The following is a 20,431-nucleotide window of genomic DNA, read 5'->3' as shown; positions in this document are numbered from 1 at the left end:
GGCAGGGGCACCGGCGTCTCCGCCTCGCGCTGCTCCGGGCCCCGGCCGCCGGCGAGGGAGGGGCGGGGGCGGAGGGCCATGGCGAGGGAGCCACGGCCGGCGCGGGCCAGCTCCGCCGCGGCCGGCGAGGAAGGGAGGAGGGAGAAGGGCCGGCGGGGAGGAGCAGGGGCGCATCTGCGGCGCGCGGCGTGGAGCAGAGAGGGGGGGGGGGGCGGTGGAGTGAACGATGGGAGGGGGAAGAAAAGAAAGAGAAAAAAATTCTGATGCGTGGGTCACACAATCTCTGGTAGTTGATACAGAGGGTGACATGGAGTATGAATGACTGCAGCAAAACTGTATATAGAATAGAGAATTTGGATGACCAAACATAAATATTTTTTAGAGGATAAATATAGAGTAACACGAGTCTATATATATAGCCTTATTACCGCATTCACCAGGTTTCACTGAAAGCCGTTATTCTTGGCATCGGACCGCACGCGAAACAACATACTTTGTTCGACTGAACAGATAACCTCTGGCTGGGCTGCTCTGGCTGGCCCAGCGGTTCGGCGGTCAGGTGTAGCCGAACGGTTGGAGGCAAGCTGCCCCGTCGGCCTTTGTTCCGACGTTTGGTTCGAAACTAGTACAAAAGTTCTGGTCGACACAGTAACTCCCAGTAGGAACAGTAATTTCAGCCAGCACTCCAGTCCAACCAGCGCTATTTAGTTCAACCGAACGGGCTCGACGATAGAGGAAAAGAAAACCATGAGGGTCCTCCTGAGCTGTATGCCAGCATGTTCATGTTCTCAGTCTCCGTGCACGGTGCACGGTTTGTCGAGGGAAGAATTGGCGCCTAAAAGGCCCTCCGCAGTGTGCTAGCGGTGCCAAAAAAAATTGGAGTCGCTCCCTCCGCGTTCTCACAGCGGATCCACACACAAAGTAAAAAAAAATTCGGCACCGACGCTATCTCACAGCGGATCCACACACAAAGTAAAAAAAAAATTGCCGCAGCAGTTTCCTTCGCGCGACGGCTCCAGAAGCTCTTCGTTTCCCATATCCTTTCTCCCTCCGCTGATGAGCACGAGGAAGCAAATTCCATGTCGATTTCTCCATCTCCCCAATAAATTGGCCTCTCTCCTTCCAGATCCTGCCTTCCTAGCCAGTCTATTCCTCCGATCTGGTGGCATCTGAAGGAGGTGGAGTTGGGGCAGGGCAAGCCACGCGGAGGACATCGGCGGCGCAGGAGCACGTCGACGCCAGCGGCGCGGGAGCACGACGGAGGCCATGGCAGCGGCAGCGGCACGGGAGCACGTCGACGGTAGCGGCGGGAGCACGGCGACGGCGGCGGCCCTGGAGAACTGCGGCGGCTTGCTGCGTGCTACAGTATTTTTATCATTTGTTTATAAAGTGGGCACCGATGCACGCACTTGCCCCGCTCCCGTTTTTCCGAGCATCGCTTGCAATTGGCATCGCAGGCTGCAGTAGTGGGAGCGATGCTCTAAGACTAACTCCAACAATGAGATGCAATTTTGAGAGGCAAATCAGAGTTGCCTCATGTGTACAGTAAATGCAACGCGTATGTATTTAGTGACATCTCCAACAGCCATAGCATTTCCCGCTCTCCCGGCAGTATCAGTTTCATTTCCCGCCAACTCCCGGAACTGAAGAGGCATGGCCTGGCGATTTCGGCAGCTCGGCGACTGAGCAGCATCGGTCCTCGACTGCTCCTGTTGCTGGCCGGTGGTTTCGGCGGCTCCGCGACTGAGCAGCGTCGGTCTTGGACTGCTCCTGTTGCTGGCTGGCGATTTCGGCGGCTCCGCGACTGAGCAGCGTCGGCCCTTGACTGCTCCTGCGCTGCTTCACCAGAGCTCATGGTGATGGCCAAATCTTAGATTTGTGATTTGTCGGTAGAGGCTCGTTCTCCTTCCCGGCGCCAGGTAACACTTGTTCTTAGGATCTGGTTTGCAGATTAATTTTCCTCATTTATATAATGTTTGTCATTGGATATGTGGCTGTTCTTTTAGGGATGGTGATGAGGTATATTAAGCTTTCAAACTGTGGAACGGCTGCCAGTCAGGGGAGAGATGCTGATGATGTTGAGATGGCTGCAACAGTTCTCGTTGTTGGGACAAAACGTCGATGGGGAGGTTCAACACCGGGTCACAAGACATACAAGCGCGACCGTGAAGGTGCTAACAAAATATTGAATGCTCAATATTTTGTTGAACATCCAATTTAAACCCAGATCATTTCCGCAGGAGGTGTGTACGTGAGCTGAAACATAACTTTTACTATATTGTCAACCAAATATGCAGTAAATAATACAAATTGTGTGGTTTGTACCGAATGCGGGAGAATTTGTTCCTTTGGATTGTCGATAAGGTTACTGAAGCGGACTCCTATTTCAAACAAAAACGAAATTGTGCTGGTCAGCGAGGATTTTCCCCCATCCACAAATGCACGATTGCAATTAGAATGCTAGCTTATGGTAGCATTGCTGATTCATTGGACGAGTATCTTCAGATGGGCGAGAGCACTGTATTGGAGACATTGAAGTGTTTTGTCAGAACAATAGTAAATGTTTTCGGGGAAGAATGGATTAGGCCACCAACAGAACTAGAGTTACAGCATATACTAAAGGTTAATGAGGCAAGAGGATTTCCTGGAATGGTTGGCAGCATAGACTGTATGCATTGGGAGTGGTCTAGTTGCCCCACTGCTTTTCATGGGATGTACATGGGCCACAAAGGGAAGCCAACTATGATTCTAGAGGCTGTGGTGACTGAGGACCTCAGGTTTTGGCATGCATACTTTAGATTACCTGGATCCCATAATGATATTAATGTGCTGCAGCGATCACCGGTCTTTGATGATTTAGCTAATGGCAGAGCACCTCCGGTTGAGTTCAATGTGAATGGCAACATTTACAATATTGGTTATTACCTAGCTGATGGGATATATCCAGATTGGGCTACCTTAATCAAGACAATTAGTGCACCCATAAGTAACAAGCACAAGGTGTATGCAGAGCGACAGGAGGCATGTAGGAAGGATGTGGAGCGTGGTTTCGGTGTTCTTCAGGCTAGGTGGAAGATTTTGCACTCCCCTGCTAGGTTGTGGCACCAAGAAGATCTAAATTATATTATGAGGGCTTGCATCATCTTACATAACATGATCATCATGGATGAGAAAGGTGTGGATCTTCCTACAATTCATTCATCAGAGTGGCCTGGTAGGGAGAACCCTCCTGTCTGTAATATTGTAGATTTTATAGATGCTCAAACTTATATCCGGAACAAAGAAACTTGCCACCATCTTCGTTCTGACCTTGTCGAGCATATATGGGGATTGTACGGTTCAGGCACTGGACCTTTTGCTCGAAAGGGAAGCATATGAATGTTCAAGCAGATCAACTACCTTTTGAAGTCAAGCTTTTGAATGGTGTTGATATCAGGTGGAGACAACAATGGATGTAATTAAGTTGCATGTATCCCAGAACTTGCCACCTTGTAATGAAGTAGCATGGGTCCTCAAAGTTAGTCATATATGTAATTAAGTAGAACATGTCAGGAAGTATAAGTCTCTAATTTTGTTCCACTTTTCGTTTTGCTCTACCACATATATAAAACTGATGTTGTGAAACGATCATTACAACAGAACTTACAAAGTTGAGTTCACACATAGATTATCGTCACGCTGCTGCTTCTTGAGATCTAGATATTCCCTTTGAAGGCTGAGTTTCTCATCTTTCCTAGTAAGGATCTGAACCATTTGCTCATCTTCTTTCTGTTGGCACTTCTCCCTGTTGTCGTGAATGCGTTGAAGCACATCAACTGCTGTGCTGGATGAGGAAGCATCTGCAACTCTTTCTTTTAGTACTATCTCTTCCTGCTGGTCTAGCAGGAATGCTATTCTCATTACCTTCATCTGCCACTGCAGTAGGAGCTGTGTTTGCTTGTGAAGAACCTTCCCCCCTGTCCCTGCAGAGTTGCTGTTGAGCTCCAAAACATTGTCATTCCATTTTGATTCGTTTCGGAGGATTTTCCAGCAATGCATGAATTGGAAAGGTTCCACAGCCTCGTACATACGGACTGCATCGTCAATCTGCAAAATTCAGACATCTCGTCAATGGCATGTGAAAAAATTCAGACCAGCACTAAGCTTAGTTTTGAAAAATGACTTGTAAAGAATACACTTTAGATCAGTTTGAAGTACAATAGCATACCCTGTCTTGTTCATTCTTCCCACTCTCATGAAGACGATCAACAGCAGACTTAAACCCACAGAACTTGTTCACCGATCTTTGAATGGTGCCCCACCTATACTGGATAGCTAGTTGGCTGCGGTTACTTCCCTCTGGCTTAAAAGTATTATAATAATCATGCAACCGTTTGTAATAACCTCCTTAAGTCTGATTGACACCTGCATATGATCCAAAAAGATAGTTCATACATATATAATAACAAGGCTTGACTAAGGAATTGTTGCTTGACTAACCGGTTATTGCATCCTTGCTTACGTTGAGGAAGGCGGAACAAAGGACTCCATCTTCTTCTTTTGTGAAACCACCACCCCTCCGCGACACCTTCTTCTCCTTGCCTTTCCGTGTTGTAGGAGGTTGCACAATCTCCACATCTTCGCGATAAACTTGCGCACCCCTGACATAATTCACCTATCCAACAACCACTAATGCTTATGAACACAACTTCATGATGATAAATAACTTTATGAAGTATCAGCTTACCTGTTCGGACTGTGGGCACTCAAGAGGGTCTATGGAGGATTGTAGCTGATAGGGCCATTGATCAGGAGCATAAGACGGCTGGTCTTGAGAGCCCTGCCCTCCAAATCTGGGAATCTGATTATCCATTCTAAAATAAAGATAGAATGAGTGAATGACAATATGAATCGTAGACATCAAGAGCTATCCAACCTTGAATACTAATTTGAAAATAGTGTGTAATGCCAAATTTGATACAGACAGGATCCACAATTTTGCAATCTCTGCATACACGGATGGTATTCTACTTATAGAAATAAAAACCTAATGAGTGATGAATGGGTGCACAAGGATCCACAACAAAGACCTCACAAATCCACAGATCTACCCTACCCAAAACCTACAGAAGCATGGAATCCACCAAAGAGGTGTGCGAACTGCATAGAATCCACCAAAGAGAAAGGGAGCTGGATGGAATCCAACAAGAGAAAGGGGAATGCGAACTGCCTGCAGTAGTTGACACTCACCGTCGCAGGTGTTTCTTGTGGTTCAGTTGCTTGCCGCCGCTCTCGCCCCGCGCGCCGCCCACCTCGTGCACGCAGGCTCCGCCGTCGCTAGCCCAGCGTGCCGCCGCCGCTCGCCCTACGCGCTGCGCGCACAGGGTCGCCCAGCCCGCGGGGTGCCGCTTGCTCCGCCTCCGGCTACTCTTCCGACTCTCGGTCGTTGTCCCCTCCTCAAATGCCTTGCAGGAGAGAGAACATGTATTTTTACTTCGTCTCTCTCTTCAAAGGCAAAATGCCTGCTTCTTATGCCTAGTCTGTTGGAGGTAATTTTGTGATGCACAGTATGAATTGAAGAGGCATATTTGGTTTGCCTTTCCTGATGCCCATGCTATTGGGGTCAGTCTAAAACTCTCCTCTTTAAGCGTCACTCTGGCCACACACTGCGGAGGGCCTAATGGCTAAAACCCATGAACACCCAGACCAGGGAACTTGAACAAGCACGGTACCCCAGATTTTGCGCAGACGATTGTGGGTGTGTTTAGGCCGTGTTTAGTTGCGCGTTGTAAAGTTTTTAAAAAGGCATCTTTCTACATTTGAAGTACTAAACATAGACTAATTACAAAAATAATTACAGAACTCGTCTGTAAATCGCGAGACGAATCTAGCGAGCCTAATTAATCCGTCATTAGAGGTTATTTACTGTAGCAATTTAACATCTAATTACAACCTAATTAGGTTCATTAGATTCGTCTCGCCATTTACAGATAGCAGTCGCAATGTGTTTTTTATTTCGTCTAGATTTAAGTCTCCATGCAGGTGCCGTAAAAAAAATTTGGAATTTTAATTTTTGTAACTAAACACGACCTTAGTTCCCACAAAATTTCCAAATTTTCCAAACTTTCCATCACATCCCCTATCACATCGAAACATTAAATATAACAAATAATCCATGCATGGAGTACTAAATATAGTTAAATAAAAAAACTAATTGCATAGTTTTGATGTATGTTGCGAGACGAATCTTTTGAGACTAGTTAGGTCATGGTAAGATAATATTTACCACAAAACGTGCTACAGGACGCTACAGTCTTTTTTCTGACGCTACAGTGTTTTTCGGTGGAACTAAACACAGCCTGTATGGTAAAAATTGGTTCCAGAAGCACATGGCGAGCATTTGCAGCAGCAGCAAACTGTACAAAATGTCAATTCTGGAGCCGATAAAGCAGTTCTGTCAATTCTGGAGCCGATAAAGCAGTTCTGTCAATTCTGGAGCCGTTGAAGCAGTTCGGACAAGTACCCTCCACCGCCAGGACGAGAAGACTTGACTCACACCGGAATAGCTATCCCTTTGCTTGACATGCTGTCAAGGATGTCGTTCAGAGCTTGGCACAGCCCAGAAATCTGCAAGCATAAAGCAAAAATAGCACGCCGTCAGGTAGGAAAGTTCTCAGGACAATAATAATTAATTGGTTGGTGTCAAGTCTTGGAGCCAAGCTTGACGCTGGCGAGTGCAAGCGTGCAACTCTGTTTTGTGCATATTCCCATATGGCATAATACTAAGAGTTAACATATTGAACAGCAGAACTAACCTGTTGATCCCATTGTTGTAGCTCTTCGGTGTCATCGTCAAAATGTATCACAGCTTCAACCTATGGGAACCAACAGAAAAATGTCAGGCTGAGCACAGTTCAAAACTTCAAATCCCTACAACGAATAAGGATAAATCTATCGCAAAACCACATGCATCAACATAAAAAAGAGTCTCAAAGAAAGACGAATATGCCAAGTACCTGATCAATTGAACCCCGCATTCTATCCTCATAAATCATCCGAGATGCTATCTTCTCAGCCTGACAGTGTCAAAGTATTGGTACTTAGGATCGAATTCAGAAAATTCCAAAACATACACTTGAATCTGGGTACGAGTGCACATGACATGAACATCCGTACCTAGACATTCAGTACAGTCTACATAGTGTTTTTTCTTCATATCATTTCTTCATTAACAGAACATGTTCGTATAAGTGATGTAATCAAGCAATCAGGTAATTATGTATCATCAGATACCGAGACTAGAAGCTTGCTAGGCTAAACAAACATTCGCAGCTTCTTGAAAATGAGAATAAAATACATTTTATAATTTCCAGCTCTTCACATCAATTTTCTCTTCGGAATCAATCAAACTACAAGGTAATAAACATCTCAGCATAGGGACCTACCTTCCTTGGATCAATGCCCAATAATGTCCCAAGCTCATCAAAGCTGCAGAAATAAGGTGGGTTGGTTAGGAACTTGGAAAAAAATATATCCTAATTAATCTCAGTAGACATAGGAGAACCAATTCACCTGATATTTGTGTAAAGTTTACTGGCACTAAGGAGATTATGCTCAATCATTGCCCGGTCAAGCACAGTGGACTTGTCTTGCAATAAAGCTTTCTGTAGTTTTATAGAAACAAAATGTCAAGGGCATCATAGATAAACCATTCCAATAGAGGGTATAGAGATTCGCTAACTTGATGTGGCCTCAGCTCCTCTGCAAACGCATCGATTTCTGGTTTCCTCAAAATCCTTTCAAGATAGACCTGAAGTTTGGGCAACAGAAAACACAAAGATAATCAGTAAAGTGAAATTACAATCCAAGTTATAATGCCCAGGGAGGTAACACTAATATCACAAACCTTCTGCAGTATTGGGTATATCTTCAGCTTTGAGCATCTTTCATCCTGAAAGGGGCAAAATAAAGTTATGATGCATCAAAGTCATAATTTAAACAAGATTTGCATATAAGACGAATAAGATGCAAAACAAAATGCATTGAGAGAAAAGATAAAAACATGATAGATATGTATCCCAGCCTCAAAGTTGTGACTAAAACCAGATTATAGCATTTGTGTTCTTGCCCCTAATTTACATTGAAATTGTGATTGTACCCTCGTTTTCCTTAACTTTGTGATTTTGCCCTTGCCGTTCACAAGTCAACGCGATTTTGCCCCTAGTCAACGCGATTTTGCCCCTAATTAACGCGATTTTACCCCTAGTCAACAGTCAAAACAGGGGCAAAGCCACGTTGAATAGGGGCAAAATCACGTTGACTAGCAAGGGTAAAATCATAAAGTTAAACAAAATGAGGGTATAATCACTAGAAATTAGGGGCAAAAACACCAATTTCTCAACATAAAAACCTTGATTAATTAATATCTTTACCACCTCTTAACAGAGGGCAGGTCAGAGATTAATATTACAAATCCAGAGTAAGCTAAATCTGCAACACATGTTGGCTACTAACTGAAATAAATAGGGCCAATGCATTTTAAAATGATATAACTTGAGTAAAGCCCTAATAAGCAATATCTCTAGAAAGTTGTATGCTTGTAAGCTAAATCTGCAACACATGTTGGCTGCTAACTGCATTTTAAAATGATATAACTTGAGCAAAGCCCTAATAATCAATATCTCTAGAAAGTTGTATGCTTGTATCCAGTTATTCACAATTATATGGCACAGCTGAGGTCAGATAGTACTGGGGCACAAACCAAGTACATTGATATGTGCATACAAAAGTAATACCTTGTACAGCGTAGCAAGAACACGGGAGCGTTGTGGACCAGCACCAGCCAATATTGTGCACGTTACGGCAGCACTAAGAGCTTGTTCTAGAGCATTTTCATCAATCTCTCTGACATCACATGCAAATTGGGCCCCATCAGAATGACAACTTATGGCGGGTTTGATATATAAGGAAACAACATCGCCATCTCATATTGCATACTCAATCATGCACAACCAAAACACAACATAAAATGTAGCTTATATATGAATAAAAAATACATAAATGAAATAAGACATAAGAATGTAGCGCGAACTAATCCAAACTAGGAACCAGCAAGACAGATAACCATTCACAGATTTAAGATTGCAAAGAACAGAACATATTGCAGTATGGCCAAAAACTCTTACTCGTCTCCGATCTTGCGCTGTTCAATCTGAGAGATATCATAATATCGAAGCGCAGCTTCCAGGAATCTTCTTTTCAGATCCAAAATCCTTGCATAGCAGACCTTAGAAAAGTAGGATAACATCAAGCAGAATCAGGCTTTGGACTTGGTCCCCAAATGCACCAGAAATAAATAAACAAATAACTGTTCCCAAAATAACAAACCTTGTACTGTAAGTTTAGAACTTCCTGCTGACTGTTGGTGACCAAAAATGAAGCCTTGTTGATAAAAGCCTCAGCATTCACTGCATCATCATCCTACAAAATGCAGAATTAAGAGTTAAGTACACATAACGCACTGACAATTGAACAACCAAATAGGGATAACCTCTAAATAGAGTCGTGCAATCTGGACACACTTGGATAATTTGTTGGTGTCATCAAGCATCCTGATAAAAATGAACAGGTTAGAACCGCCACTTCAACAGGTATTGAAAATACTAAAGATAAAAAGCGAGTTTCTACCTTATTCCTGAGTCCAAATCAATACCACTAAGCATTTGCGCTGCTTTTGACCACTGCTGTTCAGACTCATATAGTTCTGCAAGCTTCTCTCTAATCACTACAACCTGTGGATGAATAATCAGCCAAATTCAATATAAAAATTGTTATGGAAAATCTCTACAACTCACCAAACAAAGGTCTTTTCATATAGTCAACCACAAGTTATTTCACAAACACCAAACATACAGAAACAAACGTAATGAGTATTTGAGAAATCGATAACATATTAGTACAGCAGCACAAAAAAACTGGAGAATTTCATTCTATGAATGCTACTACAATTCTGGAGCAAATTATTGATATTTTTCCACTGCTAATTTTAGCATCAAACAGATCTAATATTTACAAGTTCAAAGTCTAACTTCTTTTCCATTGAGTTCTATCATTGTGATAGCATAGATCATGACGTGCCAAGTAAACACCACTTCACAAATTGAGGTAATTGACATAATTCCTTTTCTTTTTCTTTTTGTCTTTGATCAGGACACGGTGTAGCTATTGTAGTTAAGCAGGAAATTGATCCCAAAAATAATCCAAAGGAATCGATACAGCACCCGAGTTGCTAGTAGGAAAAGGTTCATCCCACAGCTAGACACACATCAGGCCTTTCCATAAAGCATAAATTACAACTTGCACAAGTATAACAATTTAACAGTAACGCCAACAGTAATCTACTCATTGTATTTTCCATATGAATGCGCATGAGCATGTATCATGCGGTACCACCAATCTCCTGTGTAGTGCTTACCATAATTGTTAAAAGGCATGGTTATGAAGAACAAGAAAACAGATGGATAAATGCAGCAATGAATTTGCAGAAAGTGGAAGCATGGCCGCACAAAACAAAACAAAATACAACACCCAACTTCCCAAATGATTGAACAATTTAATCCATCATCTGTATTCCTATATATTCACCATTTACTAGATCAATAACATGACTAGATTCACAGATAATACACTAAGTCAGTAGACCTTTCTATTCTATACCTAACATCAACCAAACTATAAAAATTGGTGGGAAAGGCTGAAAATTTTGAGAGCTCACCCCTGGCCCTAAAACTTGCCATATCTTCATTTTGGGAACTAACCATACAGAAATAATGGTGGCCAGCATAATGGGGCAGCTCAACTGTTGTTATTCAAATTCCCAAATCATTATGACACATAGTAATTTAGCATTCTAAAAGAGTTTGTTGATCTAATTGCAGTAAGCTATCAGTTCAATATGTAGAAGCTAATAAGTATTATCTGGGACTTAAAGTAGCATTCGCAGGATGAAACCAAGTGTTGCCCTACCTGCTCCTCGAAGGAGACCACGCGCGGTTGAATCTGCGTCAGCGCGTAGTGGGCGACCTCCTTCTGCGCGTCAGACTCCAGCTTCCCAAGGTCCTGCGCAAACGTCTGCAGCAGCTGGCGCGACACCACGAGCGGCACCTCATCCGACACCACTGCAATCACAACAATTCCTACAACTTAAGCCAACGGAGAGCAAAATTTACAACGAGAGTTAGATCATAGCGCATTACTGTGGTCGAGGAAGCGCTTGGCCTGGGCGATGTCTGGCGGAGAAGACGAGAGGACGGAGGCGAGGATGTGGCGATACTGCTCGATCTTCTGGCGCTGGTCGGCGATCGCCGCCGCGCTCGCGAGGGCGCTCTCCATGGCTTCGTGCGTCTCCCTGGCGCAGGTAGCCGGAGGGAAGGGGTTGAAGGGTGTGGCCGGCGACGGAGACGGAGAGGGGGAGCTAGGGTTTTGAGGCTCGATCTGCGGCGAGGGTGGCGATGGGAGGAGTTCTAGAACTGTTGGGTTTTGCGGAAGGAGTCGTGGGATATTGGAATTGATGATACGGGCTTGATTTATATTTGGGCCTGATTTTCGCCCTCGCTCCAATATATTTCTTTTGGGCTTCAGATTTACGCACAAATTGAGCAGCTTTCTGGCCCATTTTGAACGACCGGAATAGCTCTGGATGCTCGCAACTCGTGAGCTCGGTCAACCCAGCTCGGCATGTCATATTTTTCTATCGAGCCGAGCTAGCGCATTTTAGATCGTTAGTTTCACAAGCTGATCGCGAGCCAAAGCAATCGACAGAGAGCAAACCTCCCAACTAGCCAATTGGCAACGTCACAGCAGCCTGAAAAAACCCACTACTCCCTCCGTTCTTAAATATATGATATCATTGATTTTTTTTATTTGACTATTCGTCTTTTCTATAAATATTTATGCAAATAGCCAAATCTTCAAGTTAGATTCAAGAGACTCTTGATAATAGACGTAAAAGTACTCATTTCACTTTATTTAACTAACTAATTAATTAAATAATATTGGTCAAAGTTGAAGAAAAAAGTAAACGGTGTCATATAAAAAAAATGGAGGGAGTATAATTGACCAACTCTAAGAGCATCACCAACAGATTAACTAAATTTAGTTATTTAACTAAAAATAAAAAAAGTAAAATCATCATCCAACGAACTAGTTAAATTTCTCCGCTAGCTATCCCCCCTCCCGCTAGACGGAGCGGCTGGCCATCCGCTGTTCCGCTCCCTTCCACATGCGGGTCCTCTTCCTCGTGTTGTCCCCTTCGAGCTTGCCCATCGCGCCGCCATGGTTGAGCTCCTCCCCATCGCGGTGCTTGACTCCTTACCGCGTGCACTCCCGCCCTCGAGCCTGCCACTGGGACAGGTGGCTCGCGTGCGGGCGGCGGAGCTGTGCCTCGCCAGGACCGGAGCAGACATCGTTGGGGCTGGAGACGCGGCGGAGGTTGTCCTCAGGTGGAGCTCGTGGCTATGAGGCATGCCACCGGGACATGATAGCGTAGGAGGAGCAGGTTAATGCGCCGCGGCGGAGCTCGGAGCCGCGGCAGCGTGGCTCGCGCCCGCCGGCGCTGGCTTTTGCGCGACCAGACCCCTGCTATCCAGGAGAAACGCCGCCGCCGCTGTCTAGGAGGAGAGGGAGAGCGTGAGGTGCGAGGGCGGATCGAGTGGAGCGGAGTCCACATGCACACGTCGTTAGTGTATTATTTTTTGAAGTTATTTTCTTTTAAGGACACATTGTCAGTGTATTATCCCAACAAATTGAAATACTCCCTCCGTCCCAAAATAAATGCAACTATAGAGTTTAAAATTTGTCCAAAAAAACTTGCTAACTTTGACCTACCTACCACACAATACAAGATAATTCCGGAAGACTCCAAAAAAACAACTAACAACTCATTCACTGATCACAAAATACAAGGGGTATTTTTGTAATTTTATATCTAGTATTGATTTACGTGTTTGGTCCTAAAATTACATTTATTTTGGGACGGAGGGAGCATGTGCCTTTGTTGAAAAGATGGAGAGACTGTGTTTCGCAAAGAAAACGATGGAGACAGTAGCAGAAGGGTGCCGCGTAGTGATTAGTACTCCCTCCGCCTCACAGAGACTTTAGTTTTAGCATTTAAATTTTGTCCAACAAAAAATATTCCCTCCGTATCGGTAAAGGAAGTCGTTTTGGACAAGGTTTTGGTCAAATATTGGAAATATAAATCATCAATAACTTTTAAGTTGTTGAGTTTACAAATATAAAAATTATATGAATAGATTTGTTTTGAAAAATAGTTTCATAAAAGTTTACTTATATCACTTTTCTATAAATATTTTTTAAAAAAAATAGAATGTTAAAGTTGTGTTTTGGAGACCGTGTTGCTGTCCTAAATGATTTCTTTTACCAATACGGAGGGAGTATAGTTTTAGTTTGTAATGAGATCTATTTAATTAAAGTAATACAAGGTAAAAAAACATTGCATAGAAAAAAGCGTAGAGCCAATCAAATATTTAGTAGATATTACTTTTCTAGTTCTAGTTCCAATGCATATGCATTGATTGAGGATCCAGAAAACCAAATAAATAGTACGGTTTTCAATCATAATTGGTAGAAGTAATTAGGGGCAACAAAGTCATTTCTTTGGATGAGTAATATATCTAAAATTTTCTAAAACAACACTCTTTACGGGACGGAGGGAGTAGATCATTGAATACCATGTGGCCGCTGCAGCTACGCTGAGCACGTTGCTGTGTTCGCTTGGTTGTGGCTGATAGCTGTTGCTGATTTATTATGAGAGACCAGTATTGTTGGCTAGCTGGTAGCTGGTGGCTTATGCTAATTTAATATGAGAGATAAATACTACTAATTGGTTGGCTGACAAGCCAAGCGAACACAATCAATAGAGATAGAAGCATACTACTACGGACTAGTAGACGGACTAGTAGGTTGGAATGTTTTGGACCGGTCCGCGTTGCAACATATATCGTACGTTCTTTGGGCGCTAGTAGAATCGGTGTACGAGTACGATCATGCATGCATTAGAGCCACCACCAGCGCCGTACAGTATAGCTGAACGATGGCCGCCGATACGGGCGGCCCACAAGCAGTTAATTCCGCCCGCCGGTACAGGATGGATTTACATGACTGAACATTCGAATTATCCGTATTTGTATTCGTTTAAAATATAAATATGGATATTCGTATTCGTATTCAATTTTAATATGGATGCATCCGAATCCGACTTTGAAAGCTTTTCTCTATCCGATTCCATATTCGTATTCGAGGAATATCCGATCACATCCGTATTCGTCCGTATCCACAAAGAAAAAGTGACTAGTGAGACAATTTTAAACTTATATTTATATCTAATTACTTAATGATGTACACTATTTAAATTATTTAGAAAGCTAGATAACTAATAATATATTTATTAAAATTAGTAATGATATAAAAATTATCTTTAACTATTTAATATATTTATTTCATGATTAAAACTATTTTATACGAGTCAAATTAATTATTCATTTAATGATAAAATCTATTTATATATCTTAATTATTAAGAATTTATTTATTTATTTTACCTTTAAAATTAGTATTATATATTTAATATAAAAGCTATACATAGATAATTATATTATTTTTTTAGCTATCTTCTAATCATTTACTCCCTACTTATATAATGATTTTGATCTATTATAAAATTATTGACAAAATAAACTGATACTCGTGATAGCTCTATGTTTCAAATCGAGAAAGTATCCGGATTCGAACTATCTGTTTTGTATTCGTATTCGATGATATTCACATTCGCATTCGTATTCGAATTAAAATATGATAAAAAATAACATTCGGATTCGATTTCATCCGTATCATATCTAAATCCATGCTAAAGTGCAACCTGTGCGGAGAGCTGCGACCGTGAAGGAATCCGACACACCCACCAGTCCACCACCAACCATTCCACCTGGTGGCCCGTGGCCGCCCGCGCTGCCCTCCGTCCGGGCCGCCTCATAACTCCCCGGCCCCGATAAAAGCTGCACGCTTCCTTGTCCAGCGCGAAACCGCATCAAATGTGCATGCGCGCACCCCGCCCTGGCTGGCTCCCTCCATGTACCAGCAGCCCCGTCCAGGCGTCCAGCACGCGGCAGGCCGAAGCAGCGACGGCCCCAATCACCTCGCCGGCTCGCCGGCGAGTTCAATGCTACCCCCGGTCCCGCTCCCGCGCCATCGGCCCGTGGCACGGTGGTCCGTCGACCCCGTGCGGGAGCCGGCGATCCCGACGCCAGCGATTCTTTCCCCGCAGCTACAGTCCTGCAGACGGGCGCAGGCTACACGCCTATCACAGTACTTCCTCTCAAAATATAAACATCTGTTGACTTTCAGACATCACGTTTGACCATCCGTTTTATTAAAAAAATTTATAGAAATATAAAAATAAATAAGTCATACTTGAAGTATACCTGATGATAAATCAAATCATAACAAAATAAATAATATATTCACAAAATTTTTGAATAAAACGGATGGTCAAATGCGATGTATGAAAATCAACAAATACTTATATTTTGGAAAGTAGGAATTACCAATACAGTGCGCCCCGGTGAACGGTGAAGGCGGAGGCGGCAGCACGCAGAAGCATCTGATGATTGGAGACAACCCAGGCAGCAAATTCACAAGCGCCCCCGTCCAGCGGCGCGTGCGCACGTACTGTACACCAGAAGCTCTCAGAGTCGGGTGTGTTTAGTTTATTTTTCATTGTGTATTTTTGCGTTTTTGAAAGAGAATTTTTAATATTTGAAATATTAAATGTAGACTAATTACAAAACTAATTATCGTCTGTAAACTACGAGGCGAATCTAATGAACCTAATTAATCCATCATTAGAGCTTGTTTACTGTAGCATTAATGTAGCAATTTAGTGTCTAATCACGTTCTAATTAGACTCATTAGATTTGTCTCGCGGTTTACAGTCTATTTGTGTAATACGATTTATTTTTTAACTACATTTAGTATATCATGCAAACGATTTATAAAAATTTTGTATTTTACGTTTTGGAATCTAAACAAGGCTCAGCCCGTTGCTCATCTCACACAGACACTCTTGGCCTCGGGGTTCCGGGCGGATCTCCTGCGCGCGCGGACTGCATCAACGGTCGGACGGCCTCTACTAGCTGTGTACTCCAGACTGTGTACAAGGCGAGCCCAGAGGGACGGAACGGACTGGTCTGCCGTGACAAGGTGCCCACCATTCCTTCAGGGGAGCGTACAAGTTTGCCAAGAACGGTGGCCGTCGGTAGCGCGCCGAGAAAGCCCGCGAGTGAGACCAACACGGCAACACACTCAGTGTCTTTCCGGATATGATTGTTTTCGGGTCAAGTTTTGCAGTAGGTAAGGGGAGGAGGCTATCACTTTGCCACTAATTCAGAACAGTGACGAGCGAGGTGGAATTAATCGAGTTGGTGGACCGGGACCCCCCAAGTTATTCCGAAATTGTATCGTGTCGCTCCATCAACTCTGATTTCCGCGAGCTCCTGCCCTCCAGCTGAAGGTTTTCTTTAAGAACGGAAACCTGGGAAAGAACCCAGGAAAGTCTGTCAGGTACGACCCATCAATTTTGACGGACAACAGCCAGGAAGTGAAAGAGATGCAACGCAAGTTGTTGTATTGATATCTGATGCATACATATACAACCGATGCAGCTCAACGTGCGCCAACGATTCCCGTGAAGAACGGATCATGGCGACGGAAGCGCGGGATGAGGGCGCAAGACCCGGACTAGCGTGATCTATCCAAACACCAAAAAACATGTACGTGACTAGCCACTTTGACACCGCCCCCAGTTTGTGCGGCATCCACGATGCACAAACTGGATCGGAAGTCCTCAAACAAGGGTCGTGGGAGTCCTTTCGTCATGATATCGGCAAGCTGTTGTCGAGTCGGAACGTGAGCGACGCGGATGTCCCCAACGGCGACCTTCTCTCTGACGAAGTGAACGTCTAGTTCGACATGCTTGGTTCGCCCATGGTGAACTGGGTTCTCTGACAGGTAGACGGCCGATATGTTGTCGCAGTACACCAAGGTTGCTTTGACGAGCGTGACATTGAGTTCGCCAAGAAGATATCGAAGCCAACAACACTCGGCAGCTGCGTTCGCCACGCCCCGGTGCTCAGCTTCAGCGCTGGACCGAGAAACAACTGCTTGCCGCTTCGACGACCAAGACACCAAGGAGTCACCGAAGAAGATGCAGAAGCATGAGGTCGAACGTCGTCTGTCCGGGCACCCGGCCCAGTCGGCGTCGGAGAACGCGACGAGGGACGGTGTGGAGGAACGCTGCAGCTGCAGCCCTTTGTGCACCGTGCCTTGGACATAGCGTAGGATGCGCTTGACAAGCGTCCAGTGTGCGTCGCGCGGTGACTGCATATGCAGGCACACCTATTGGACTGCATAAGACAAGTCAGGGCGCGTGAGAGTTAGGTATTGCAATGCCCCAACGATGCTCCGGTAGAACGTGGGATCGCTGCAAAGTTCGCCAGCGACGCTGGAAACTTTCGACTTCGTGTCCATGGGTGTCGATGCAGGCTTGCACAACGTCATGCCAGCACGATCGAGGATCTCGGTGGCGTACTGGTCTTGCGACAGGAAGAAGCCATCAGCGTTGCGGTGCACTTGGATGCCAAGGAAGAAGTGCACGGGTCCCAGGTCCTTCATCGCGAACTCGGCACGCAGCTGTTCGATGATGTGTTGAAGGAGACGTGAAGACGAGGCGGCGAGGACGATGTCATCAACGTAGAGGAGGAGATGAGCTTCATCAGTGCCACGGCGCAGGACAAAGAGCGAGTTGTCGGACATGGAGGAGAGGAAGCCAAGGCGGTGAAGGTGCGTGCCAAAGCGCTGGAACCATGCGCGTGGGGCCTGCTTAAGCCCGTATAGAGACTTACATAGGAGACACACAGCGTCAGGTTGTGCTGGATCAATGAAGCCGGCCGGCTGGTGGCAGTACACTTGCTCCGTCAAATCGTCATGGAGGAAGGCGTTTTTGACGTCGAGTTGATGCACCGGCCAATCGCGAGCAGCAGCCAGATGAAGGACGGTGCGAATCGTCGCCGGCTTGACCACAGGAGAGAATGTTTGGTTGAAGTCGAGGCCCGGGCGTTGAGAGAAGCCGCGGACAATCCATCTGGCCTTGCGATGCTCGAGACTGCCATCCGCATGAAGCTTGTTCTTGAAGATCCATTGTCTTGGAGGGCGTGGAACTCGTCTTGCATAGCCTGAAACCACGCTGGATCCCGTAGCGCAGCACGGACCGACGTGGGCACGACATCGCTCGCGGCGAGGTTGGTGTAACGCGGGTTGGGCCGGACAATGCCGGCCTTGTCGCGCGTGACCATCGGGTGTCTCAACGTCGTGACGGGTGTGGTTCCTGACGGAGGAGACGTTGAGGACGTAGGTGTGGTAGAGCTCGGTGCAGACCCTGGCGAGGTTGGTGGCGAAGACATGGCCGTTGGTGTCGCAGGAACTGGAGACGTAGTCGTAGTCGACGTGGCCGCGGGTGGCACATCACCCGGCGGAGTGGACGGAGACGGCATGACTGCGGGTGGCACAGTACCCGACGAGGTAGATGGCGACGTAAACGCTGCCGCAGGTGGCGAAGAAGCCGTCAGAGAAGCATGCGAAGAAGATGTCGATGGAGAACATGCGAGGCGACGACGTGACGGGCGAACCGCGACGGGTACCTGCTCGACGCGCCTTGGTGGTGGACGTGGAGACAAAGCGGGAGCCGGTGATGATGGTACCTGCCGGAAGGGAAACACACTCTCGTCGAACACGACATGGCGTGATGTTAGTACGCGATGGGTGATCGGGTCGTAACACCTGTAACCCTTGGTGTTATCGGGATAGCCGAGGAACACGCATGGAACGGGCCGGGGAGCGAGCTTGTGTGGCGTGGTGGCCGTGGTGTTGGGAAAGCACAGGCACCCAAACACACGAAGGTGAGAGTAGTCGGGCTCCGATCCGAAGAGGATAGAGAAGGGTGTGGCGAGATTGCGAGGTGTGCACGGTCGGCGGTTCAGAAGTTAGGTTGCGGTGCGCAGCGCGTCGGGCCAGAACACCAGCGGCATGGCGGTGTGGAGTAGCATGGTGCACACGCTGTCATTCAGAGTGCGGAGGATGCGTTCGGCTCGACCGTTCTGTGGTGAGGTATAGGGACATGTGAGGCGAAGAACAATGCTGCGTTGCGCGAGGAATGTGCGGAACACAGTGTTGTCAAACTCTCGGCCATTGTCAGTTTGGGGAGCCAAAATTGGCTGCCCAAATTGTGTCTGAACAAAGGCATGGAAGTGCTGAAGAACGGGCACGGCGTCGGACTTGCGTCTCAGTGGGAACGTCCAGACATAGTGCGAGTGATCATCGAGCACGACAAGATAGTACTGTAGGCCGGAGTTGCTCAACACCGGAAAGGTCCACATATCACAATGCAAGAGAGCAAAAGGATATGGAGAAACCGTGGTTGATTCATTGAAAGGGAGACGTACATGCTTGCCAAGACGACATGATGTGCAAGTATGATTATTGCTGGGTTTACAACTGAAATCAAAGGAGTGCAGGATGCGAGAGAGCGCCGGCCGTCCAGGATGTCCTAAGCAATCATGCCAGAGATCAGCAGAGACATGGAAGCCGGCAGGAGACGTCGCTGTGGCGGAGTGCAGCGGGTAGAGATCACCGTGGCTGTTACTGCGGAGGAGAACCTTCTTGCTGCGCAGATTCTTAATGGAAAAACCAAGAGGGTCAAATTCGACAGACACATAATTATCACGAGTGAGACGACGAACACAGACGAGGTTTTGGATTAAGGAAGGTGCAACAAGAACATCATGAAGATGAAGAGGGGATGAGGAAGAGGTTGGAACGGTGGCCGTGCCCATGCCCATGCACTGGACGGGCAGAGAGTTGCCGTTACCGACGATTATGCGTGAGGTGGTTGGGGTGGTGGAGGAAAGCATACCAGATTTGCCGGCCATGTGCGACGAAGCCCCGGTGTCGAAGAGCCAGTCGGTGGAGCTGGGCGGGGTGGACTGCAGAGAAAGCCCATTCAGGGCCTGGTAGAGCGCCGGGGGAAGCGCACTAGCAGGAGCATAGTGTGCAACCAGCGACTGTGGTGGAGCGGCGCTGGGACGAGCGCCAAGAACGCCGGCAGACGGTGCTGAACTTGGAAACTAAGGGAGTGGCCATGCCTGGACGACACCAGTCCAGGGGTTGACCCACGAGGCCATGGGCGCACGCGGCGCACCAGAGTTGCCCGTGGTTGGCCCGTCAGTGGTGGCACCGGTACGAGCGGCTTGCTTCTTGCGCTTGCGAGGGCGGGCGTTGGTGGTCACGCCCCCTTACGGAGTCGGCGTGGACGTCGCAGATCTAGT

The 20,431-nt window shown here is 46.1% G+C and overlaps 3 protein-coding genes and 1 long non-coding RNA gene across 5 annotated transcripts; 1 reads left to right on the top strand and 3 right to left on the bottom strand.

The window, feature by feature from the left end:
* The first annotated feature begins 704 nt into the window (after window positions 1-704).
* Window positions 705-3,642, top strand: LOC120690850 (protein ALP1-like). The gene is made up of 2 exons (XM_039973696.1): window positions 705-1,919; window positions 2,007-3,642. The coding sequence occupies exon 2, from the start codon at window positions 2,329-2,331 to the stop codon at window positions 3,376-3,378; it is 1,050 nt and encodes a 349-aa protein (XP_039829630.1). The 5' UTR covers window positions 705-1,919; window positions 2,007-2,328; the 3' UTR covers window positions 3,379-3,642.
* LOC120690851 lies at window positions 3,529-5,595 on the bottom strand. 2 transcript variants are annotated; one of them, XR_005681972.1, is made up of 5 exons: window positions 5,230-5,595; window positions 4,727-4,853; window positions 4,502-4,654; window positions 4,208-4,404; window positions 3,529-4,086 (listed from the first exon to the last, which is right to left on the bottom strand). It is a non-coding gene; the product is annotated as an uncharacterized LOC120690851 (long non-coding RNA). The 2 variants fall into 2 exon arrangements; XR_005681971.1 differs by having other exon boundaries at window positions 3,530-4,086; window positions 4,480-4,654.
* Window positions 5,596-6,209: 614 nt separating this feature from the next.
* Window positions 6,210-11,543, bottom strand: LOC120690849 (COP9 signalosome complex subunit 4-like). Its single transcript, XM_039973695.1, has 14 exons — window positions 11,235-11,543; window positions 11,005-11,156; window positions 9,667-9,770; window positions 9,530-9,590; window positions 9,367-9,459; window positions 9,165-9,265; window positions 8,775-8,883; window positions 7,886-7,930; window positions 7,721-7,789; window positions 7,552-7,643; window positions 7,425-7,467; window positions 6,996-7,055; window positions 6,795-6,854; window positions 6,210-6,606 (listed from the first exon to the last, which is right to left on the bottom strand). Exons 1-14 carry the CDS (start codon window positions 11,368-11,370, stop codon window positions 6,532-6,534), a joined length of 1,200 nt encoding a protein of 399 aa, XP_039829629.1. The 5' UTR covers window positions 11,371-11,543; the 3' UTR covers window positions 6,210-6,531.
* Window positions 11,544-17,447: 5,904 nt separating this feature from the next.
* LOC120689359 (uncharacterized mitochondrial protein AtMg00810-like) lies at window positions 17,448-18,403 on the bottom strand. The gene is made up of 2 exons (XM_039971647.1): window positions 18,320-18,403; window positions 17,448-17,927 (listed from the first exon to the last, which is right to left on the bottom strand). Exons 1-2 carry the CDS (start codon window positions 18,401-18,403, stop codon window positions 17,448-17,450), a joined length of 564 nt encoding a protein of 187 aa, XP_039827581.1.
* Window positions 18,404-20,431: the final 2,028 nt, after the last annotated feature.

Source organism: Panicum virgatum, chromosome 9N, assembly GCF_016808335.1.
Source record: "Panicum virgatum strain AP13 chromosome 9N, P.virgatum_v5, whole genome shotgun sequence".
In the NCBI taxonomy this organism is placed as follows: domain Eukaryota; kingdom Viridiplantae; phylum Streptophyta; class Magnoliopsida; order Poales; family Poaceae; genus Panicum; species Panicum virgatum.
This window is presented reverse-complemented; position numbering and strand designations above follow the sequence as displayed.

What these genes read in the sequence shown, in the direction of transcription:
- LOC120690850 (XM_039973696.1), top strand. Translation starts at nt 2,329, where the DNA reads ATGCGGGAGAATTTGTTCCTTTGGATTGTCGATAAGGTTACTGAAGCG.
- LOC120690849 (XM_039973695.1), bottom strand. Translation starts at nt 11,370, where the DNA reads ATGGAGAGCGCCCTCGCGAGCGCGGCGGCGATCGCCGACCAGCGCCAG. An exon ending in TGGGCATTGATCCAAGGAAG is followed by an intron (nt 7,056 to 7,424) that starts GTAGGTCCCTAT and finishes TGACACTGTCAG; the next exon opens with GCTGAGAAGATAGCATCTCG. An exon ending in TACAACAATGGGATCAACAG is followed by an intron (nt 6,607 to 6,794) that starts GTTAGTTCTGCT and finishes TTATGCTTGCAG; the next exon opens with ATTTCTGGGCTGTGCCAAGC.
- LOC120689359 (XM_039971647.1), bottom strand. Translation starts at nt 18,403, where the DNA reads ATGGTCACGCGCGACAAGGCCGGCATTGTCCGGCCCAACCCGCGTTAC. An exon ending in GCGATGTCGTGCCCACGTCG is followed by an intron (nt 17,928 to 18,319) that starts GTCCGTGCTGCG and finishes GGGCTTAAGCAG; the next exon opens with GCCCCACGCGCATGGTTCCA.